At 49.9% G+C, this 19,177-nt stretch overlaps 8 protein-coding genes and 1 pseudogene across 9 annotated transcripts; 1 reads left to right on the forward strand and 8 right to left on the reverse strand.

The window, feature by feature from the left end:
- The first annotated feature begins 220 nt into the window (after nucleotides 1-220).
- Nucleotides 221-626, forward strand: TEOVI_000390300:pseudogene (annotated as a pseudogene). The gene is given in 2 exon segments: nucleotides 221-259; nucleotides 261-626. Coding segments are annotated over 2 exon segments (405 nt in total).
- Nucleotides 627-874: 248 nt separating this feature from the next.
- Nucleotides 875-1,579, reverse strand: TEOVI_000390400 (uncharacterized protein; the record flags this gene model as incomplete). Its single annotated transcript, XM_067226738.1, has 1 exon — nucleotides 875-1,579. One exon carries the CDS (start codon nucleotides 1,577-1,579, stop codon nucleotides 875-877), a length of 705 nt encoding a protein of 234 aa, XP_067082839.1.
- A 417-nt stretch (nucleotides 1,580-1,996) lies between these two features.
- On the reverse strand, nucleotides 1,997-6,562 carry TEOVI_000390500 (uncharacterized protein; the record flags this gene model as incomplete). The annotated part of the gene is made up of 1 exon (XM_067226739.1): nucleotides 1,997-6,562. One exon carries the CDS (start codon nucleotides 6,560-6,562, stop codon nucleotides 1,997-1,999), a length of 4,566 nt encoding a protein of 1,521 aa, XP_067082840.1.
- A 656-nt stretch (nucleotides 6,563-7,218) lies between these two features.
- TEOVI_000390600 (peroxisomal membrane protein (Pex16), putative) lies at nucleotides 7,219-8,580 on the reverse strand (the record flags this gene model as incomplete). Its single annotated transcript, XM_067226740.1, has 1 exon — nucleotides 7,219-8,580. The coding sequence occupies one exon, from the start codon at nucleotides 8,578-8,580 to the stop codon at nucleotides 7,219-7,221; it is 1,362 nt and encodes a 453-aa protein (XP_067082841.1).
- Nucleotides 8,581-9,196: 616 nt separating this feature from the next.
- Nucleotides 9,197-9,643, reverse strand: TEOVI_000390700 (dolichol phosphate-mannose biosynthesis regulatory protein (DPM2), putative; the record flags this gene model as incomplete). Its single annotated transcript, XM_067226741.1, has 1 exon — nucleotides 9,197-9,643. The coding sequence occupies one exon, from the start codon at nucleotides 9,641-9,643 to the stop codon at nucleotides 9,197-9,199; it is 447 nt and encodes a 148-aa protein (XP_067082842.1).
- A 284-nt stretch (nucleotides 9,644-9,927) lies between these two features.
- Nucleotides 9,928-12,855, reverse strand: TEOVI_000390800 (Rab geranylgeranyl transferase component A, putative; the record flags this gene model as incomplete). The annotated part of the gene is made up of 1 exon (XM_067226742.1): nucleotides 9,928-12,855. The coding sequence occupies one exon, from the start codon at nucleotides 12,853-12,855 to the stop codon at nucleotides 9,928-9,930; it is 2,928 nt and encodes a 975-aa protein (XP_067082843.1).
- A 411-nt stretch (nucleotides 12,856-13,266) lies between these two features.
- Nucleotides 13,267-14,181, reverse strand: TEOVI_000390900 (uncharacterized protein; the record flags this gene model as incomplete). Its single annotated transcript, XM_067226743.1, has 1 exon — nucleotides 13,267-14,181. One exon carries the CDS (start codon nucleotides 14,179-14,181, stop codon nucleotides 13,267-13,269), a length of 915 nt encoding a protein of 304 aa, XP_067082844.1.
- Nucleotides 14,182-15,107: 926 nt separating this feature from the next.
- Nucleotides 15,108-17,120, reverse strand: TEOVI_000391000 (uncharacterized protein; the record flags this gene model as incomplete). Its single annotated transcript, XM_067226744.1, has 1 exon — nucleotides 15,108-17,120. The coding sequence occupies one exon, from the start codon at nucleotides 17,118-17,120 to the stop codon at nucleotides 15,108-15,110; it is 2,013 nt and encodes a 670-aa protein (XP_067082845.1).
- Nucleotides 17,121-17,852: 732 nt separating this feature from the next.
- On the reverse strand, nucleotides 17,853-18,476 carry TEOVI_000391100 (uncharacterized protein; the record flags this gene model as incomplete). The annotated part of the gene is made up of 1 exon (XM_067226745.1): nucleotides 17,853-18,476. One exon carries the CDS (start codon nucleotides 18,474-18,476, stop codon nucleotides 17,853-17,855), a length of 624 nt encoding a protein of 207 aa, XP_067082846.1.
- Nucleotides 18,477-19,177: the final 701 nt, after the last annotated feature.

A 19,177-nucleotide genomic window follows, 5' to 3' on the forward strand; every position in this document is an offset into this window, starting at 1 on the left:
AGCTAACACACACCGATATACATATATATGTGAAGTAGAAAAAAAAATAGGTGGCGATCAAACCTCTTAACATTAGGAAAGGAGGAAGAAAAAAGTAGGGTAAATTTAGTGACAACAAAACGTTAATAAACGATCCAGGGGGAACGTTTGACACACCATCGACCCTTCAACGCACTCTTGACCGCAGCCGAACTCACGGAGGACATGCGTACCTTCGCATATGTATAGTTTATTTGTACAAAAAAAAAGAAGAAAAAAAACGAATCAAAATGCAAGCACACCCGAACGCATGCACGCGGAAAATGAAAACGAGAACGTTCACCACACCGTCAAGTTTCACTTCGCTTCACCAAGTCAAAACCATGTGCTTTGTGCCCTGTTCCTCCCCCCTTTCTATCATCGGTCGCTATTTTTCTTTTACGGTATTTTTGCTTCTTCCCCTTACATTCGCCTTCGAAGAAAGTTTTCTGCTTCTTATTTTGTTTCGTTGTGCTATTATTACTACAATACTTTCCTCTTTTTCATCTCTACTTCCTGTTTGTGTAGTTTGTTCATACGGTAAAGCAAGAACCAAAGGAAAAAAGAAAGGACAGAGGGAAATTAAAAGGCAGAAATCCTTTCAATAATGAAATAAAGAGATTTAAAAATTACTGTTTTCTTTTTCCACCTCTTTCTTGTTTTGGCTTAACGAAACTTTCCTCCAAATCTTCTCGTTTTCCTCTTCTACTACAGTTTTCCCACACAACTTATAATTGATTTCGTACATACACATGGGAAATGGGAAAACACTTTACGCTCCTCTGAAGCTCCCCTTCCGGAACCCATTTTTCGTGCTGGAACGAAACACTCGCACTTTATCAATTTGTTTGGCTCCTTAGGCCCCTTCGCCAATCGGCGTTTCCCAATCGCTCGGCTGCTTGCGACATTCGAATATCAAAGCCCTTCGCTGTGGCGGGGCTGTATTAAACATTGGTGCATGGTGGTGAGAATTATTCGTGCCAACCTTCAAATGCTCGAGCCCCATTTGCAATTCAGCATTTTCCTCATCTTGGTAGAAAACTTTACTGGACTCTCGGCTTTTTAGTCGCTCTACCACCCTAAGAAGACAACCGATCCTCTTACTCTGCGCCTCAATAATTCTAGTGCGCTCTTCTGAATGCATTGCCCTCTCATTGAGGCGTTCCTTCAGTTCACGTATTTCCTCAGCCTGCCGCTTCAGCTGTTCCTGCTGCACCGCACAAAGCTCTTTTATTTCAGCTAATTCATCATGTGTTTCGTTAGCCACTTCAGTGGTGGCGTTCGTGTTCAGGTCCGCCATCCTTACAGCATGTCTCTGCCGCCGGGTTTCCTCCTCATCTTTTAGATTACTGCGCTCACGAGGAGTGCCTGCTAAACTAAAGGAATCCGTCGATGACAAAAGCTTGCCAGTGTTTTCATCGTCGTCACAATCATTGTTGCCATATCCAACAACAACAACATTTGCGCAACGGTCATTTGTTTGTTTACCCGCAGTTTCATCGAATGATTCTTCCGACTCATCGATGACCTCCCAGTCGCTGATGCTGCCCTCCAGTGTCATGGTTTCTTCTTGCAGTCTTCCTTCTTTTTCCCTGCCTTCAACTTTTACACTCACTGAAACTAGAAAAAAATAACTTTGATCCCTATTGATGTCGACCCACCGATGCCCCTTAAATTGAATAAAAAAAAAAGAAATATTTGTGTATGTTATCTGACAATGAAAAAAAAAAGGGTGAAATTAGCGATCATAGGAGGACTTCTATCGTCGAAAATAAGGGTAGTTGAAGATTACAAATACCATCTGCGCTTAGCGTGCTTACGAAGCACGAAAGGGGGGGTATGAGGCAGTGACTTCGTGCCTAAATGGAATACAATGTTTCTTCTAGCGGTGGATTTACTCAACTATTGATTCAGTAACGCTTCCATATAATAGATAATATATATATATATATGTTTGGGTGTGTGCTCGTCGTCACGACTACGATGGCTTCAATCCAAGCGAGCCAGTAATGGAAACGGGAGTGGGACCACCTGCCCCACCGGAAGTGCGACCTCTTCGTCGTTGAGACGAGGCAGAAGCACTTGCCAGTCCTTGTGCCAACGCCGCTTGAGCCGCCTTCCGCTCCGCCTCCTTCTTTTTCACAGCCTCCGTTAGCGCTTTCACACTTTCAATAAGTTTCACATTATCTTGCAGCAGCTTGTCTCGTTCCTTTTCCGTTTCGCTCACAGACCTGTCCAAATTCTTAATTTGAGCCTCCAGTGAGCGAATCGCATCGCTGATGTTGTTGATCATTTCTTCCTTTTCTGCCAGTGTTATCTTCACCGCATCGTGTGACTCCTCCTTCTCCACAAGTCGTTCATGGACCTTCTTTATCTCCCTCTCGAGGGCTTTGTTAGTTTCTCGCTGCTCGGAGAGAACGGTTTGTAACTCATCCAGTTGGGAGGCCAAATGGACCTTTTCCTCCGTCAGTTCCTTCAGCGTGATCCGAAGAGCCTCCGCTTCTTCAAGCTTTTGTTGCAACTCGGCACAACGCACTTGCATTTGCTCAAGTTGCTCCTCAAATGACTGTGTTCCCTGCAACCCGTAGCGCCGGGCAGTTTCGCTGACCGGGTTACGACCCAACGCGTCGAGTTGCCTTCGAAGGAGTTCCTCCCGCTCTTCCCACCCCTGTTTTTCTACTAAAAGTAATGCATTAGCACGCCGCAATGACTCGAGTTCCGCTCGGTATGTTTCAGAGGCCATGGCCGCACAAGAGGTTTGTGTGCTCGACGCGTCTAAAGGGTCCTCAACTGTTCTTTTATGTCCCAGAACCAACTCTTGAAGAAGCAGTTCCGCCTCCTGTCGCATCTGCACTGCCTGCTGTAGCTGTAGTCGCTGTTCCGTCATGTCTTGACGGGCAGTGTCAAGCTCTACCTTCAGTAAAGCCACCTGTTGCGTCAAGACTTCCTTCTCACGTCTTTGCTCGTGAATGAGGTTACTGTTCTTTTCGAGGAATTCATCACCAGGAAACATGGTGAGAAGCAGCCCTTGTGTGCATTCCTGCTCTAGCAGCGCAAGTTCTGCCCGGCACAGTTTTTTCTGTAACTCTGTCACCTCCTCTTCCTTCGCATTGATCACGCATTGTCCTTGTTGTACCTGCGCCTCCAGTTGGTGGTTTGCCGTCTGCAAGTCACTGATGCGCTGCTCCAACTGCTGTTGCTGCGACGCGTAATGCGCTATGATTTCATCCTTGTGGGCAAACTGAGCAGCCCTCTGTGCGGCTTCTTCGGCGTGACGACGCACATCCTCCTCGCGTTCCTGCTTGCAGCGCTCCAGCTCTTGTTGCTGGAGCCCTTGGACTGCACTCTGCTGCTTCACACGTTCTTCCAACATCTCCACCGTCGCGTTTGCATTGTCTAGTGCGGCAACTGTTGCCTCGTAGTCTTCACGTTTCATCATCGTTGCCATACTTTCTAGTGCCTCCTCCCGCTGACGCCTGGCGGCAACCATCTCTTCCTCAAGACGCCACATTCTGTCTAGTAGTACAGTGTGTTGCTTTCGTTCCTCATGGTGTGCCACCAGTAATTTCTGATACTGAGCATGTGCTGCATCAACTTGTAATCGAAGCTGGCGAGGCCCATCGTCACCGTCACTGTCGCTGTCCCAGTCATCGTCGGTATCACCGAACGGGACATCATGCGTCTCATTGGTTTTGTCCCTGGCCGGCTGGTCACATTGTTCCTGTGTGTCTTCGCACGGCTGCAACGGCGCGGATTTAGAAACGTCGCAGGCTCGCCGTGTTGCACGCATACGCCGCGCTGCCAATCTTAGTACACGCTGAACAGTATGTTCTCTCAGAGAAGCTGTTCGCAGAAGTTGTGTGATGCTCTGCAACAGCTGCGCCTCATCCGCTTCTTTTTCAGATGCACTTACAGACGCACTGCTTATTCCCTCCACCACCGTTATTGCAGGGTTGTCCCGCTGAAGTTGGGAGACGGCGGATTGAAGTTCCCTGGCGGATTGTTTCAGTACACGCTGGGCCTCGCACCAACAATCCTTCATTGAGGGTATATCGATCGATTGCTGCGCCGCAGCAAGTGCAATAGCCTGATCTGCAGCACGGATTCCCTGTTGCAAACATAGCCTAACGAGAGAGGTAATGATGTTATCCTTAGCAGTGACATCCACCCAGTTTTCAAAGTGCTTGTTTCCAGCACTTGTATTGAACTCCCGACCTAGCTCGATTACGTGAATGAGCGATGACGCCAGCCCCTTGTCCGTGAGGGTTAACTGCGCCTCATGGCTTCTTAGCACTGCATCAATATGCTCGTGGACGTGTCGCTCCAACTGCACATACGAGTCGTTTACCGCTTGGTCCGGAGATCCCACTTCTTCACATGACCTCTGCAGCTTCCCACTTTGCTCCCTAACTTCCTCGCCAGAAAATGATGTGCTTTCTCTCCGCCGCTTGCGGTTACTTCTTTGCAGTGGCACTGCTGCTTCTGTATCTGAGGTGCTGCGGCTCTTTTCTCCTTCCTCGGCCGCAACCTCACTTGAAGTCTGCTTGGGGACGCTATCTGCGCGCTGTGTCATTATATACAGTTGCTTCAACAGTTCCTGGTTGCGCTTTAGTAAGTCCTTCACAGAATTGATGGAGAACCGTTCCAGATTCTCGTCCTCACGCAAAAGTTCAACAAATCGCTTGTTCTCTTCCTCGTCCTCGCTAACGACTAGTCCGGATGCTGCTGAAGTCTCTGAATAAAAAGAGCCCTTGCTGTTCACACTGCTGGGACCTGTCTGGCCCTTCAGTTGGGAAGGATAAACAGTTGCGTATCCGGAGGGCCGTCCAAGGGCTACACCGCTTAGTTCCTCGCATGGTGGGAGCCTTGGGGGTTGCGTGTTCTCAAGGGTGACCGGAGGTGAACCGAGGTTCCGAAGGTGCACCGACCGGCGAGGTCCCCGGGCAAACACACCAACAGCTGAGCGAAGCCCACCCTCAACTTGCAGAGGCTCTAGTTGAGGCAACATTACATCAAGAACATGACTAACACCACAACCCGTTCCTCTCCCCGCTGTGGGGGTTGAGGGGAGCGGCGACTGGCCCATCACGGCGCTCCGCCGCTCGAGCAGTGCTCGCGCAGCTGCGGCAGTGCGACCCCGGTCCGCACGGTGCCGAACTTTTCCCACATCCCTTCCGCGATCGGTAAGTTCTTCCGATTCGGACAGCGTTTCTATTTCCTCTTTCTGTTCATCGTGCTGCCGCGACAGCCGATGTATGCTGCGGCATTGCCGCTCCACCCGCACAAGTAGTGACGCTACTTGCTGCGACAGAACAGCATTACGGAACGTTAGTTGCTCACAATCTTCACGAACACACTTATCCTCTGCCGCGAGTTCCTTGTACGAGGCGCGTAGTTCATCCAGTTCCCTCGTCAGCTCTGCGACACGATCGTCTAACTCGCGCAGCCGGCCAGCGGCTGAGAGCTGAGAAGCTGCGAGTGCCGCCTGCTGCTCAAGCTCCCGCATGGCCGTTTTCCAGAGTCCAGTGTGAAGAAGAGCACCATCATCGAACCCGGAGTGGCAACCGCCAGCGAATTGGGCACCTGGGTCATTACTCTCCCCTCCTTCGAGCGGTGTAGTCAGTGAATGCACCAGCCCTTCTGGCTCTCGCATTTGTAGCGGGAATGAACCCTCCCCCTTGTATTCAGAAAGACTACTCGCAGTTGCACAACTGCTTACAAAATCTCGTTGCCGCCGGTGTGCTCCATGCGCGGAGTCAAACGTTGCCTCTACCTCTTCATGTAGACGCTGAAGCTCAATCCTCATACTACTGCAGTCGTGGAGAAGCCTGTCTCGCTCTTCAAGCAACTTCTTGTGTTCCTCGAGAGGGACTGACGTGGCATGGAGTAGCTTTAACTCCCGTCTGTACACAGCGTTTTCCTTCACCACCTTCTCCAGAAGTGATGTCAGGTCCTTGATCTGGTCCACAAGCCAAGTCTGCTGTTGTTGTTGCTGCTGCAGTGTCCTGCGTCCACGCCACAAGTCTCTAAGAAGAGAGGGATCCGCTGTTTCGTCATCCATTACACCAGTGTCCCTGAGGCTGCTACCACTTTTAGCAGTGGCGAATGCGTCCGACGACAACTCTTCTCTGGACGGTCGGTATTCCCTACCCCGTTCGCACGCGTGTTCAGTATTTTGCTGACCTACCTCCACTTCGGTTTCCAGTCCATGGGAGATGCTTAAAACATCAACAGTAAAAGAACGTTGGTCATCTGTCGACTTTTCGTCCTCGTTTCTAGCGAATTGGGCTCCAAGTTTTTCAATAACTTCAACTGCTTCAAATAGTTGCTTCTGGAGTCTGTCAATCTGGTCGTTCAAGTCTTCCACTGTGCGGCTATGCAGCTCGGTGAGCTGTTGCAGTGCAACCGTGGCGTTGCTCGAAGACTCGTGAATTGCCCGAGCCGTTAACCCGCTGCACAAATCACTGTGAAATGCACGCACTGCTTCCACCACGCGTTCCTCCGCAGTTTCTGGCATTGCGCTTTCATTGCCCGCAGCGATCATGTTTTCCTTCCCCTTTCTTCTTTCCCGTCACTCACTTCACCTGGAGTAAGGACGTGTAGAACACGGAGACCCCAACAATGCCCTCTTAATAGCACCCGTTTACTTCTCTCCCCCCAAAGTTTGCGCGGCCTTCTCGCGCTCTCGTATATATGTATATATTCTTTGCTTTCCGTTGTGAAATTCGTAAAGTTGCACAAAAAATGCAAAAGGGGGACGAAAAGAAAGAAGTTGCAGGATTGTAAATACCGCCACCAATTTTAGACATACGTGAGCGTGAATGTGAACCGCGAACGGATAGTTACTGCAGCGCCTATGCCCAGTAGTTAGGCAGAACTCCACGCGTGTAAGCAGTTACTACCCTCTTTCTGTTTAGCATTTTAAATAGAATGAAACAGAGGGATTTCGAATTCTCCACGTCCTGGGGGGGGGAATAGCCACGAGTTGTTCCTTACATTTCTTTCTCATTGCTTAGAACAGCACCCCACTCACTTATCGGAGCTGCCGGTAGCTTTCCCCGTCACATCATCTTTTCATATTGCTTCTTCACCCAACTCAGCACCAAAAAGAGATGCATTCATTTACTTTTGTTCGTTTAAAATTTGTGTATGCATACAAGGTAGCGACTCCTTCCAACCTCCACATGATCGTCCTTGCATTCACTCTCCGATAGAGTACATGAACGAGTAGTGTTGCCTGCAGAGGAAAGAGGCAACATGCAGCGCGAGGAGTGATCCCACCAGTGGTATACCGTTAATTCGTCCGATAATGAAGTTGTCGTAAATGAACCTCCGCAGCACAGAACCGAAGAAAGGATCACGAAGGAAACAGCAAACTAAATTATGCATCGTTTGTTGCACGCGGAGGCTGTCACGGGAGACGACGGTGTCGGGCTCTGCCGCTGAATTGACGCCACTCAACTCCGGAGATGGCACTTCGCCGTCATGTGCGATTTGCCTACCACCATTACTGCCGACGCCGCTGTAGTTTCTAGCATCCCTGTTGATGCACACAATGGGCTTACGGTAATGGAAAATGTAACGAGCCAAGGCTGCAAAAATCACATCTAGACCTAAGAAAAGGGTCCAGATACTCCAATTTCCCAGAAGCGATTCCTTGAGACCATCTGCTATCAACGACTTCACAGAAAAGAAGCTGCCGTAATCGGACTTTTTGTCGGTAACATTGCTATCCCGTGGGCCATCATCGAGGGTTGTGTCTTCTACCTCTGAGGCTATTTGGGAGCAAGCATCCATAGCAGTAGTCGGGAACGCAGATCGGGCGCAGTACAACAAAAAGAGTGGGCGCAACAACAACAAAAAATCCACAACAGCACCCAGCACATCATACGCCGTGCATGGCAACACATCGGGATTACCCCCGCCGCTGTTACTGCCCTTTCCAGCTTGAGAGAAATCGGCATCGTCACCCACAGCTTCGGAACTCCGGTCCCTGAACATACGGGTGGCAACCACACGTGGAATAACGAGTGGTGTAGTCCGTTCCGCTGCTTGACTGCTCTGGGGTAAATTGGATAAGGCGGCACCAGAGTTACCACTCGATACACCTGATGGCCCGAGTAGTTTTTTTGGAAACGTGATAAGGCGCCGGAGCTGGCGTCGCAAAGCTTGCCATATGGAAGGCAGAAGACACATTTGTTGGTGCGCAACCAGGTTTAGGAAGCACTTCAGGAGCTGCAGAATCAACAAGAAGTTCCATGCTGTCCTATGTCCTCGGTAACGGCGTAGTAGCAACTCAAGTAGGCATTCCGCTTTCCGAATAATTTGTCCTACAATAGATATCTGCTCCGCAACACTTAGTTTTCTTCCAGCAGAAGAAATGATAGCGTGGTTAGAGAAGTTCTGTATGTTAACGATGGTGTTCCCTATCTCGTGTTTTAACATGTTGTTAGGGCTCATAAGGATAATCGTGAGCATGTGCGTAAACCGCTCCATGGAGGCCACATTGTCGGCGTTCCTACGGACCCACTCCGCATACGCACTGAATACCCGGGACACCATTAAGCAGGTGACACAAGTATGTTTGATGCCGTGTTCTCGTTTCTTCTTTGTTAAAATACCTACCACCCCGCTGCACCTTTTAAAAGCGTTACTTGTCTGCTGTGCCAAATGGCGTACAATCACCGTTAGGTATATGCGTATGTAATCTGGTTTATTTCACGGTCCTGGGAACCACACGTCGGAGCAGAATTTTACAGTCAGATCAGAACAGTGCGTGCGGGAGAAGTGCACAGACAAAGTTTCAAGAAACAGCCCATTTGGTTAGGAAATAAAACCCAACAAACAGCAGCAGAGTACACGAAAATAAGATAATGCAAAGAAAGGAAAGACCTAACAGATAAAGCAGTACCAGAAACCGTAAAAATATAATCGTGTCACCACAACTCCAGCAAACCACGCTGCACTACCAGAATGTCACCCCCCCCTCATGAAGCAACAACATGCAGTGCGCAGAAGTGAACAATAGCAATAATAGCAACAATAAAGACCGTGTAGTAAAACGGCACTGGGAGTTCAGGCAACAGAAGTACACCCACCTATTTACCCCGCTATTAGTTCAAATAGGTGCATGCGTACCACCACACAAAGCAAACAACCCTTTCAATCAAACCTCGTTTCACCCGCTTTCCTCCGGACCCACCGCCCCGGCCCACAATATGGTTCGTACAGACGCCAACGTGACAGTGACGCCCAGCATAAGCGTCATCACAGCAGCAGCAACGAATATGCCATACTCACGGGGAGGAAAAAAATTCTGCGTGAAGTGGGACGACACAATAAAGGGTGTAACACCGATCCACACAACGTAGTAAACATACAAAAGCGTTGTCAAAACGATGAAAACCCTCGCTATGCTGCGGTCGTATAACATATCCGTAAGCGCATACGCGTACGCAAACCAATCGCTACAGCGTAGCAAATTTAATTCCTCAGTCAAATTGGTTGCTTGATTGCAGATGGGTAGTGGACACATAAATGTGAGAAGAAACAGGAGGTGAAGCATCCATGAAGCACAGGGAATACGGCAGAGATTACGTTCTTGTGTGCACGCGCGCAGACACATATCGCAGGAAGGAAAATAACACCGATAGCAAAGGGCAGATCCGCCGTTTCCAGCGGAGCAGAGCACAGTTAACGTTAGACATGTATGTATTATTTGGTAAGACATTGTTATTTGCCTTTGTTGCCCTCCAAAGGCAACCACTTGCTCAAGTGTTGTATGGTCACTTCACCACTGTGACCATTGCGCGCCGTGACATTCCCCCTGATTACACTCCCGATGGAGAGACGGCGCCCCTTTTTTCTTTTTCTTGAATAGTGATTTTGCTCCGGTTTCCGTCATACCACTTATCGGGAACTTACTGAGGGAACGGGTGGTAGGGGCTCGAGAAACACGTATTGTTTGGTTTTGTCACCCTCCTCCTCCTCCTCCTTCATCTGCATCTGAAGTCGTGCCACCACGGTCTCATACGCCTGCTGCGCTTCCTTCAGGTAGGCTCCATCGTCCATAAGATTCTGTAGGAGCGTGGGCACTGGAACAATTAGCACGCCGTCATCATCGAATTCGACTAAATCGCATTTGCTTTTTTTCTGGCGTTTGCGATACTCCTCCACAGCAAAGGGATGGGCTTTCTCCGTTTCACTAGCCAGGAAATCCCAGGCGCCATGGGCAACCCCACGGAGTGCTTCCTCTCGTTCATCCAGTACGAAGGAAGCGAAAAAGAGTATTGCATCTTTATCCAGCACAACACAGTCTTCACCAGCTGAAGCAGCAGATGCTATGAAGGACTCCTCGACGAATCTGTGCAGTTGCTTGGCGCTCATTTGGCAGTTGTTTACAGTGAAATGTACGACAACGGCATTGCCTTCTTTGGGCGCCTGTTCGGACGATGCGCTTTGCTGTTGAACATGAACGACCACACCGGGTTGAGCCTGGCACAGCGCGAACACCAACGGCGGGATCCCCTCTACGCTAGATGTCTTGGCCGTTCCCTCCAAACCTTCAGTTGCTGTGGTTACCTCTTCTTCACAGCACCCGGAGGAAGATAGCGCTTTCCACGTCACCAGCGGTTTCTTAGCTACGATGACAACCCGAGAGAAACGTGTTATATTCTCATCATTAGCATCATTTGCGCCAGACACCGAAGCGAACTTGGAGGCCAACGCACGGGGTACGACCACAACTTTAGCCTTCACATGTTGTCGGTTGCTCATTTCCACCGTCGGTGTATCAAGACCCTTCAAGACACGGCTTACACTCCGACGTAACACGAACACAGCATTCCACACGGCCGCGATACGACACATGTTTTGTGGTACCTCTGAGGCGCCATACAAAGGCACAAGAAAAGGTGTTGAACCCCCGTAAGCCCCAATAGATGTTAATACTTGGCGCACCAGGTCTACAGCGCGCAGCATACAGGGTTCAGATGAGGTCTCCAACTGCCCCAGAAGCGTCACAATATTTAATGTCGTCTCATCAACAGCGTACTTCCGGCGCAGCAACTCGCTAAGTGTTTCGTTGGGATGTTGGGAAACCTCTTGCTGGAAAAGCTCTCCTACCTCTTGCACGTCGGTGTGCCCGGGCTCTTCCTCACCCAGAGCAGCTGTCCGGGCATGCAGGTGTTCGGCGAGTGGGGCAGCCACATCCTTCACAAATTTCATTAAACGACGCTTTTGCATCAGCCCAATATGATCAGCAGAGAATACTTGTGCCCGCGTCAGCGGAACGCTTTGCAGTCGGAATGCACAGCTTTCGTCAGTCTCACCACACCGAAACAAAAAGGCAAAACTACTGCAACATTGAAATTCAGCATGCCGCGCCATGTCCGACTCCACAAACTTTCGAACGGTATCACCCTTAGAGAAGTAGTGTACAGGGAGGAGGTCAAGCAGAAAGCGATGCTGCGTTCGGACATCGAGTGTATCCATCAAATCCACCGATATGATCGAGGTGTTTTCGTCCCCATTGCCGTTATTGTTCCCAACACCACTCGGATCTTTATCACTTCCCCTGCTACTAACCTGCTGGCTCCCACCTGCGTAGACATCAGATGGGCTTGATCCATCACCTGAGTCGTTGGGCGATTGTAGAATATATTTTCGCAACTGTTGAACCGTCAGTGTTTTGAACGGTCCGCCATATTCACCTTGGGCATCGCATTGTAACACACGCACCCCACTGCGTGCAAGTGCAGCGGCAAGAAAGCACTCCACCATGCCCGTGCCCTGCACTACCACATCATACGTTTCCTGCCCCGGCTCCAGCGGCACACCTGCCGCATCAAACCGATGTGACAACTTATACACCTTCACCGGCCGCCGTATCTCCTCCGGGCCACGGTCGTCGGGGAACATGAGAGGGTAATCCTCCTCATCAATCTGCTCGCACAAAAGGCCGCGTGATGCACATATATCAAAGAACATCAAGTCTTCCACCTGTTTGTGCGCGCGGTGGTGGGAGAAGGCACAGTACGCCGCCGCTTTTGGACTACGTTGAAGTAACTGAACAACAGTACCCGCGAGGTCATCGTTACAAACATGGTTAAAGAGAATGTCGGAGAGTAATAGCACGTCAAAGCCCGTGCCACTGGTGTGCTTGAGGGCTTCACGAATATGATCAGTGTTACCCCACAGTAGAGGCTGAACGACACACCGCGAATTCAATGGAACACCTTTTCCTTCCCGATCATCACCCTTCCCTGTTTCCTGCCCTTTGTGAGCAGACATATACGCAGATTTCAACCGAACCGCTTCCTGCCTAAGAAACTCTGCGGCAGTTGGGTCCAATTGGTCCAGCGTACAATTCGTTTCTGTATTCATTCTCAATATCTCCATCAGCGACTCGTCCGGATAGTCCGTCACTACAACGCACCGTGCGCCGTTGCGGAATGCTGCGAGAGATGGTACACCAAGTCCCGCCCCCAGTTCCAACACAGTTTTCCCGCGCACATCGATCATACCGCTGTCTATCCGCTTTACAAAATAACGTGCCGCGTTCCATAGTTTATGACCCCAAAGGCTGTGTCGCTTATTGCGGAAGTACACTTGCATCGGCCGCAAAGGCAACTTGGGGGACGTCTCCACACCTTCCTCACGCTTTGTCGGATTGTCAAAGCGGTCGAAAAGCGGAGTGAAGCCACAAGCTGTCTCCCCTTCACGACTCAACTCCTGGCGATCGATAATCATTTGTTCAATTGTGTATTCGGGTTCTACTTCGTCACCCGCGGCAAATAAATCGACTAAGCCCTCTTCGTCATGATCAGATGACTTCATCGTTCGCTTTCCACAGACGCCAAAAACTGGCAGCTATTTGAACCTGACACTTTATGCTGCGGAGTATATAGCTCGGTGGGGAAATTAACAAAGAAATAAGGAAGGTGGAGAGAAAGTGTGTATGAGCCTGTATAAACTGGTGTAGTAAGATAAATAAATGATAAACAAGCTCCCTGTAGGGTTTACCTTAGTCACTGAATTTAACTTACTATCCGTAAAGGCCCAGAACAGCGCAAAATGAATTCAAAAAAATTGAGTGGACACACTAAAAGGCAGCACAGAAGCTGAATGTGATGAAAAAAGACGATGCTCATAGTGCCATCAGTTATGAAAGTGGCAGAAAGAGAGATGCAGGAATATGGCACCAGTCATGAGTTTCACAAGGCATGCTGCCCTCGACGTATATATGTATTACGTTACTTCCTGTGATGTGAACCCCAGAAGAAGTGCCTCCAGTAGTGCAACCCCACCAAGTTGGGAGCACTCCCGCCAAAGCACATGGGATTCGGCAGGTACAGCGTACATCAGTGGCCGCGACGCGATTAACCGGTTCCGTCTGTCATATATGTGTTGAAGAAATTCTTCAGCTTTGGAAAGGACGTGTGCGCGCCGCACATCATCTTTGTGACTACAGCAAGTGTTAGACGCCGCTACCGTTCTGCGCTGTGGTACTGCTCCGATCAAAGATGACGGTGAAGAGATATTTTCTTTGTTGTGTGAGGTTTCCCCGGCTTCCCAGTCAGCTCTGCTGCGTATCCCAACTTGGTTATCCTCCCTTCTCAGACGCCTTCTTGCGCGCGGGGTGGACCACCAAGTTGGCGGCTTCGGCGGCCCGCAAAGCGGGCATTTCGTGCAGTGTAGATGTTGTACATGCTTTGCCACAAGTTCAATAGCATCCAAGGCTTTCCCTAACACCACTGGGTGCGCCAGCGACGGTAAAATTCCCAAAGTATCGACGTCACCGTCGGGCAGTGCAGCTCCGTCCGCTTGTCGAAACTGAGGGTTAACAGAATTGAGTGGTACCGGCACAGGTGAAGAGCTCCGTTCATTCTCGCTACTATTGTCCCTTTCGGTCCCTTCCTCTTGCGAACACCGTAAACATACATCACCGTCATCCGTTATCTCCTCCAACTCAAGGGATGGTGTCAAGTGCAGGCCTCCCACATTATTTTCTTCCACTTTCCTACGCTTTGTGCGCCACATATGTCTGTGTACAAACAGCAGCGACCACCGTTGTGGGACCGGTGCGGCCTCCAAATTTTCCCGTGTACTATAAGGGGACATATCTCGCCTTTCGTGCCGTGAGGAAAAGCTGGAGCCTACCATCTTTTTAGGCTGTTGCCTGGGGTGTGATGTGTCTAGTTAAAAAGGAGGAACACCAAATGCACGAATGTGGAATTGGCAACCGAAGGAAGTGAAGAGCGTTACGTGGCGACACGAAACCTCGAACACTTCACTTGCATCATCTGTTGACAACTTCTATTTTTAGGAAAATAACAGAGGTGTTGCAGCACACCACAAAAACGCACGTCCGTACCTGTCACTCTTTAAACGAACAGCAAGTGCGGTAGCGCCCGTCACTCACACTATTGCCGAGGAGTAAAAGATGACAAAGCATGCCGCACAACACAAATGCGCACGTGGCTCACGCGCGCAGTGATAATCGCTAGGGTGACTATTTCACCGCTTGCTACCCGCAATAATCAATGGGGCTTCCCATCACTGGACGTAACCACGTGCATGCAACCACATTTAACCGAACCGCAATCCGTAGTTAGGTACAGCGGCACTGCACACACACGATAAGCTGGCTCCAACGCACGAAAAATTTCGCATTACCCGAGTGTGCTGGACGTAACAACTGCATACCAGAAGGTCTCCCCGCATAAAGTGCGCTGCTACAAAACATCAACCAACGGTGGGGGTGGTGTAGCATATCTTCCTCTGTTATATATTCATACAAAGTTAGAAAATACGTTACACACTCTCAATTCGGGAAGCAGAAACCATCTTGATTGAATCCAAACCGGAGGCCATTGCAGAACCGTGAGTCACGCGATACAATGGAAGGCGGGTTAAAGAAAGACCGCCATATTGCAATCACCGAAACATGGAATCTAAATAGAGGAAACGAGTGTCTGGGTGATACATCGAACTACACGTGCGACAGCGATCAATCGTGGGAGACGCGCCATAGGCAGATGACTGATATCCGTTCTGCGTTCTCAAAGGACACGCACTCACTCCTGTGGTCAAGAACCATCAATTTCCGCGCTCTTCTTTCCCGTCTTCTTTGCCCGAGAAACAACTACCAACCACTGCCCGGCAGTGTCAACACTATCAGGCTTTGTCACTGACTGTTCAGGTGGTGGCACCAGCTTTATGACGCCCTCTGTATATTCGAAAGATTGAAGGTAGTGGAGCATCATGCGTGACGCAGCTGGATTGCCGTACTCGTGTTCCCACAAACAAAGCTGGGAGAGCCGCCGTATAGTAATAACAACATCATTCGTGCGGTCTTGAGATGTGCGCTGTCCCTCAAGTAACCACCACAGTCTTACAAGACGACATATTCGCTGCTCGAGCACAAAGGGAGTAGCAGCAAACACGACGATATCATTCACCGTGCCTCCCTTTTCTTCACCGTTTCGTTGCTCCATAGCCGCAAGGTCGTCCATCACCTCAGAGGGACTTCGCGTTGTCACGTCCACCGGTGCCATACCCGCCGACGGCATAAGGAAAACACATCGACACACGTCCGCAAACTTCGGACTCACAGATGGGCCACTAGTGCCGGTTACCCAGAATCGGTAATGCTCTGCGCCCAGAGAAACTCTCGGAGTACCACCTATATCACCATAATCGTCACTAGTGCCACTTACATTCGCCACAGCCGCTTCAACCTGCCCGGTACGTGTATTAGCGTGTGCCTCATCTACGAGAGTGCGCGAGGCAAAACGGCCCACCAGCTGCTGTTGCCGCTGGCGCTCCCACTCCTCGTGCACCTGAACCCATAGCAAACTTCTCCACCGTTTTTGCACCTCTCGCCGTCGCATTTCATAGCGCTCCATTTGCAGGACTGCAGAGCAACCAGTAAACAGAACGACGAAATGAAGAAACGAGCGGTAGTGCATTGCAAACGGATGGCTTTCCCACTGCACAAGGGCTGACAACCGCCCCAATGTAATAGGCACACCTACAATGAGGTTGAACAAATACGCCATGTGAAAATTAACCTGTTGCAAAAGCGTCCTCGCCGCTGGCGCGAGAACTGCCTTCGCCAAGAGTAAGTCGTTCACATATCCCTCACGCGTCTCGGCGCACCAGCGTCGAAGCGCATCGTTTCCCTCAGTACACTCACGGAACTCGCAAGGACGAGCCCCAGGCCAACCACCCGTCGGTGAGCCTCCACATAAAAGAGGGGGCAGTTCCTTCGAGTCATATGTTTTAATCCAGAGCTCGGCAAGGTGTTCGGAGAAGGAGCCCCCCCCGCGACTCGCGTTTCTTTTAGAGCATTGTGTATCTTGCTTGAGATCCCTTCGCCCCACATCATTTTCCTCCGGAGTTTCCGAAAGGGGATCCAACATGCACCAAAGACTTACAATATAGCTCCACCCCCGGGAGGGCGCACCCTCTTCTGCTCGTGCAGAGACGATACGTCGTGTGGTTCTGTTGTCATTACAGTCCACGGTAGTCCTATGTGCGGCCTCCTCCGCCCGCACAAGAGAGCGCATCGACCGCACCCATGATTCGTTACGTTCAACATTCGTTGATGCAATGATCATCGATGGCAAATTGGGGTAGCACACATACCCTCCCACCGAAACGCGAAACTGGGGGTCAACGGCGAGCAGAAGTCGAACCGTTGATTCTATCAAGTAGTTTGATTGCTTCTTATATGATGATGACGAAGTGTCACCCTGTTCGGGAGTGTTGGCTACCAGAAAGTTGGTGAGATGTCTAACTTGCCTCTCTTTCTCTGTCCCGACCGCGTGCGTTGGGGGTTGCTCATCAGATGATGAATTCGGAAAACTGGCGTCACCTAGTTCTTCACGGTGGGCTGACGCGTAACCTTCAACATCACAAGTTCCTCGCACAAGATCTATGAGATCACTCACTGTCAAGGGTTGTGCTGCGGTTAGAACATGGCGAACCATACTTTCCCGTATTCGACGACGAACGTAGTGTGGTGGAGCGATTGGTGTCACTACCGTCCTGTAACTAGAAAGTATTAGGGCAGCGCTTAACCGTCCCCGGAGAATCATCTCTTTGGTGTAATTCTGTTGAACTCGTTTTCACCTCAGTCGTTTGGTTGCTACCTCACTGCGCAGTCCCCCCGTCTTTACCCTCCCTTTTCCTTGCCTTTTCGCTACGGGTAGAGAAGCCGGGTACAACCGCCGTTCACCCACCCCACGCACGGTGAGGTCGCGGAGGTGAGAACTGTGGTGCCCAATTCCCCCCCCTTAGCGCAGGTTTAGCTAGTATTTCGCCACTGGTAAGGTAGAACAGAGGTAGGGTAAATATGGGTGCTTGTGACAGCAACGGCAGACAGATGCACGAAATTTAATAAAATCGGCAGGATAGTGGGTTGCATGATCCAATAAACAGTGCATGGCTGGAGGCAGACCATGTCTGGGCCATTACCCGCCGATCAGCACACGCCACTCACGCTTCTTTGCTGTTCGCGGCCACTTCACCATCAGCATCTCTGGGAAATGAAACATGGTTTGATATCACAAAGCTATGGGACCGACGAGAAAAGCAACGTCATCATATCGTATATATTCTCTTTAAAAATATGTGGAAAGATGAGAAACGCGCGGCTCAGCATCGCACATACAACTCCCTTCTGCGTCCGCCAGTGGGTTCCGTAGGTTGCAGTCGGTTTCCACAAACGATTTCACTATCCTCTCCTGATGAGCATAAGTTTGTTGATCGTACACAGCCCCCTAACATAACTATTATATGCATAACCCTTTGACGCCTGTACATGTTCCTCACCGATGTTTCCTGATTATCGACAATCTATCCATTTCTCGCTTCACAGCGCGGTCTATGTCTTCTAATAGTCGTCTCTCCTCTTCACACTCCTCTCCGTCATCTCCGTGCAATACCGGCGGTTCTGCGGCCTCGGCAACAGTTGATGGTTCGCGAACAGCCTCAGGAATAGAATGTGTATAAGGCTCCAATGATCGCACACGCTCAACAACATCATGTAGGGTTTGCAGGGTACTTCCATTACACTCGTCACCCGAGTACGCATCTTCACAGTCTTCGCTTAAGGAATCATCATCATCTGTGCTACCTTGCCGGCTCGAGTTAGTGCTACGACTGGAAGTATCATCAACATTGTTACCCGTTTCCGCATTGTATTCCTCCAAAAGTTTTAACAAGTTTTCCACGGCAGTTGCTTCACCACCCCACTTCTCCGTAATTTGGCGAGCAATTGCCTCGGCACGCAACGTGTGTTGCTCCCGCAGAACATGAACAAGAGGCAGCGCCATAGCGATGTAGCCATGCAAATGCCTATCCGTTACTTGCTGTGAGGAAAAATCGGGGGCACCTTCATCGCAACCGCCACCAAGCCTGGAGTTATTGTCCGTGGCCTTCCCACATGACATCAAAGAATGCAGAAACGCCTATTAAAATTGAACGACGGATAACAAAGGAGAGCCAGGAGGAAAACCAACTAAGCATGGACAGGGACAACACAGAAAGGACAAAACGCGGAGATTAGACAGTGCATCTGCATATATAATGCATCACGCCAATACAACGGCTTCCCCCACCAAGAAAAATAGGGTACTGGGAGCAGAGGTATAACGGCCGCAACAGCAGATAAGAGCGGAAAAGGGTAATAAAATCAGTGGCAAACGCCAGCGACACATAGAAGGGAACCTACAATTATTCAACCAAATGGAGGCCACACACGCCAGACAGGCACTCACAGATAATACAAGGATGAATGTTACCGTCTACTTATTACGCCCATTGAAAAACGAAAAAAAGAAAAAAAGATTTGAAAATAACAGGCACTGACCAAGGAACTTACCAATGGTGAATATTGAGTAGTGCATGTAGTCCCGTAAGCGCCCGTTCTACCAACACGTAGTACAAGTAAGCAATCAACAAAAAAAAAAAGAGATCTTTTCCAAAGCAAAGACCCATGGCAATCGCTCCTGATCCCACGCATTCCCAAATATGAGTTGCAGATACGACACCAACAAAGCAACAAACAACATTCCCTCACCAATGCCACTCAAGTTCGTGATTTCGCTTTTGCGTGTCTGTCCAACTGCCGCACACCAGATATGGCCGGCAC

The sequence above is a fragment of the Trypanosoma equiperdum genome (assembly GCF_001457755.1).
Source record: "Trypanosoma equiperdum strain OVI genome assembly, contig: ctg_836, whole genome shotgun sequence".
Lineage (NCBI taxonomy): Eukaryota > Euglenozoa > Kinetoplastea > Trypanosomatida > Trypanosomatidae > Trypanosoma > Trypanosoma equiperdum.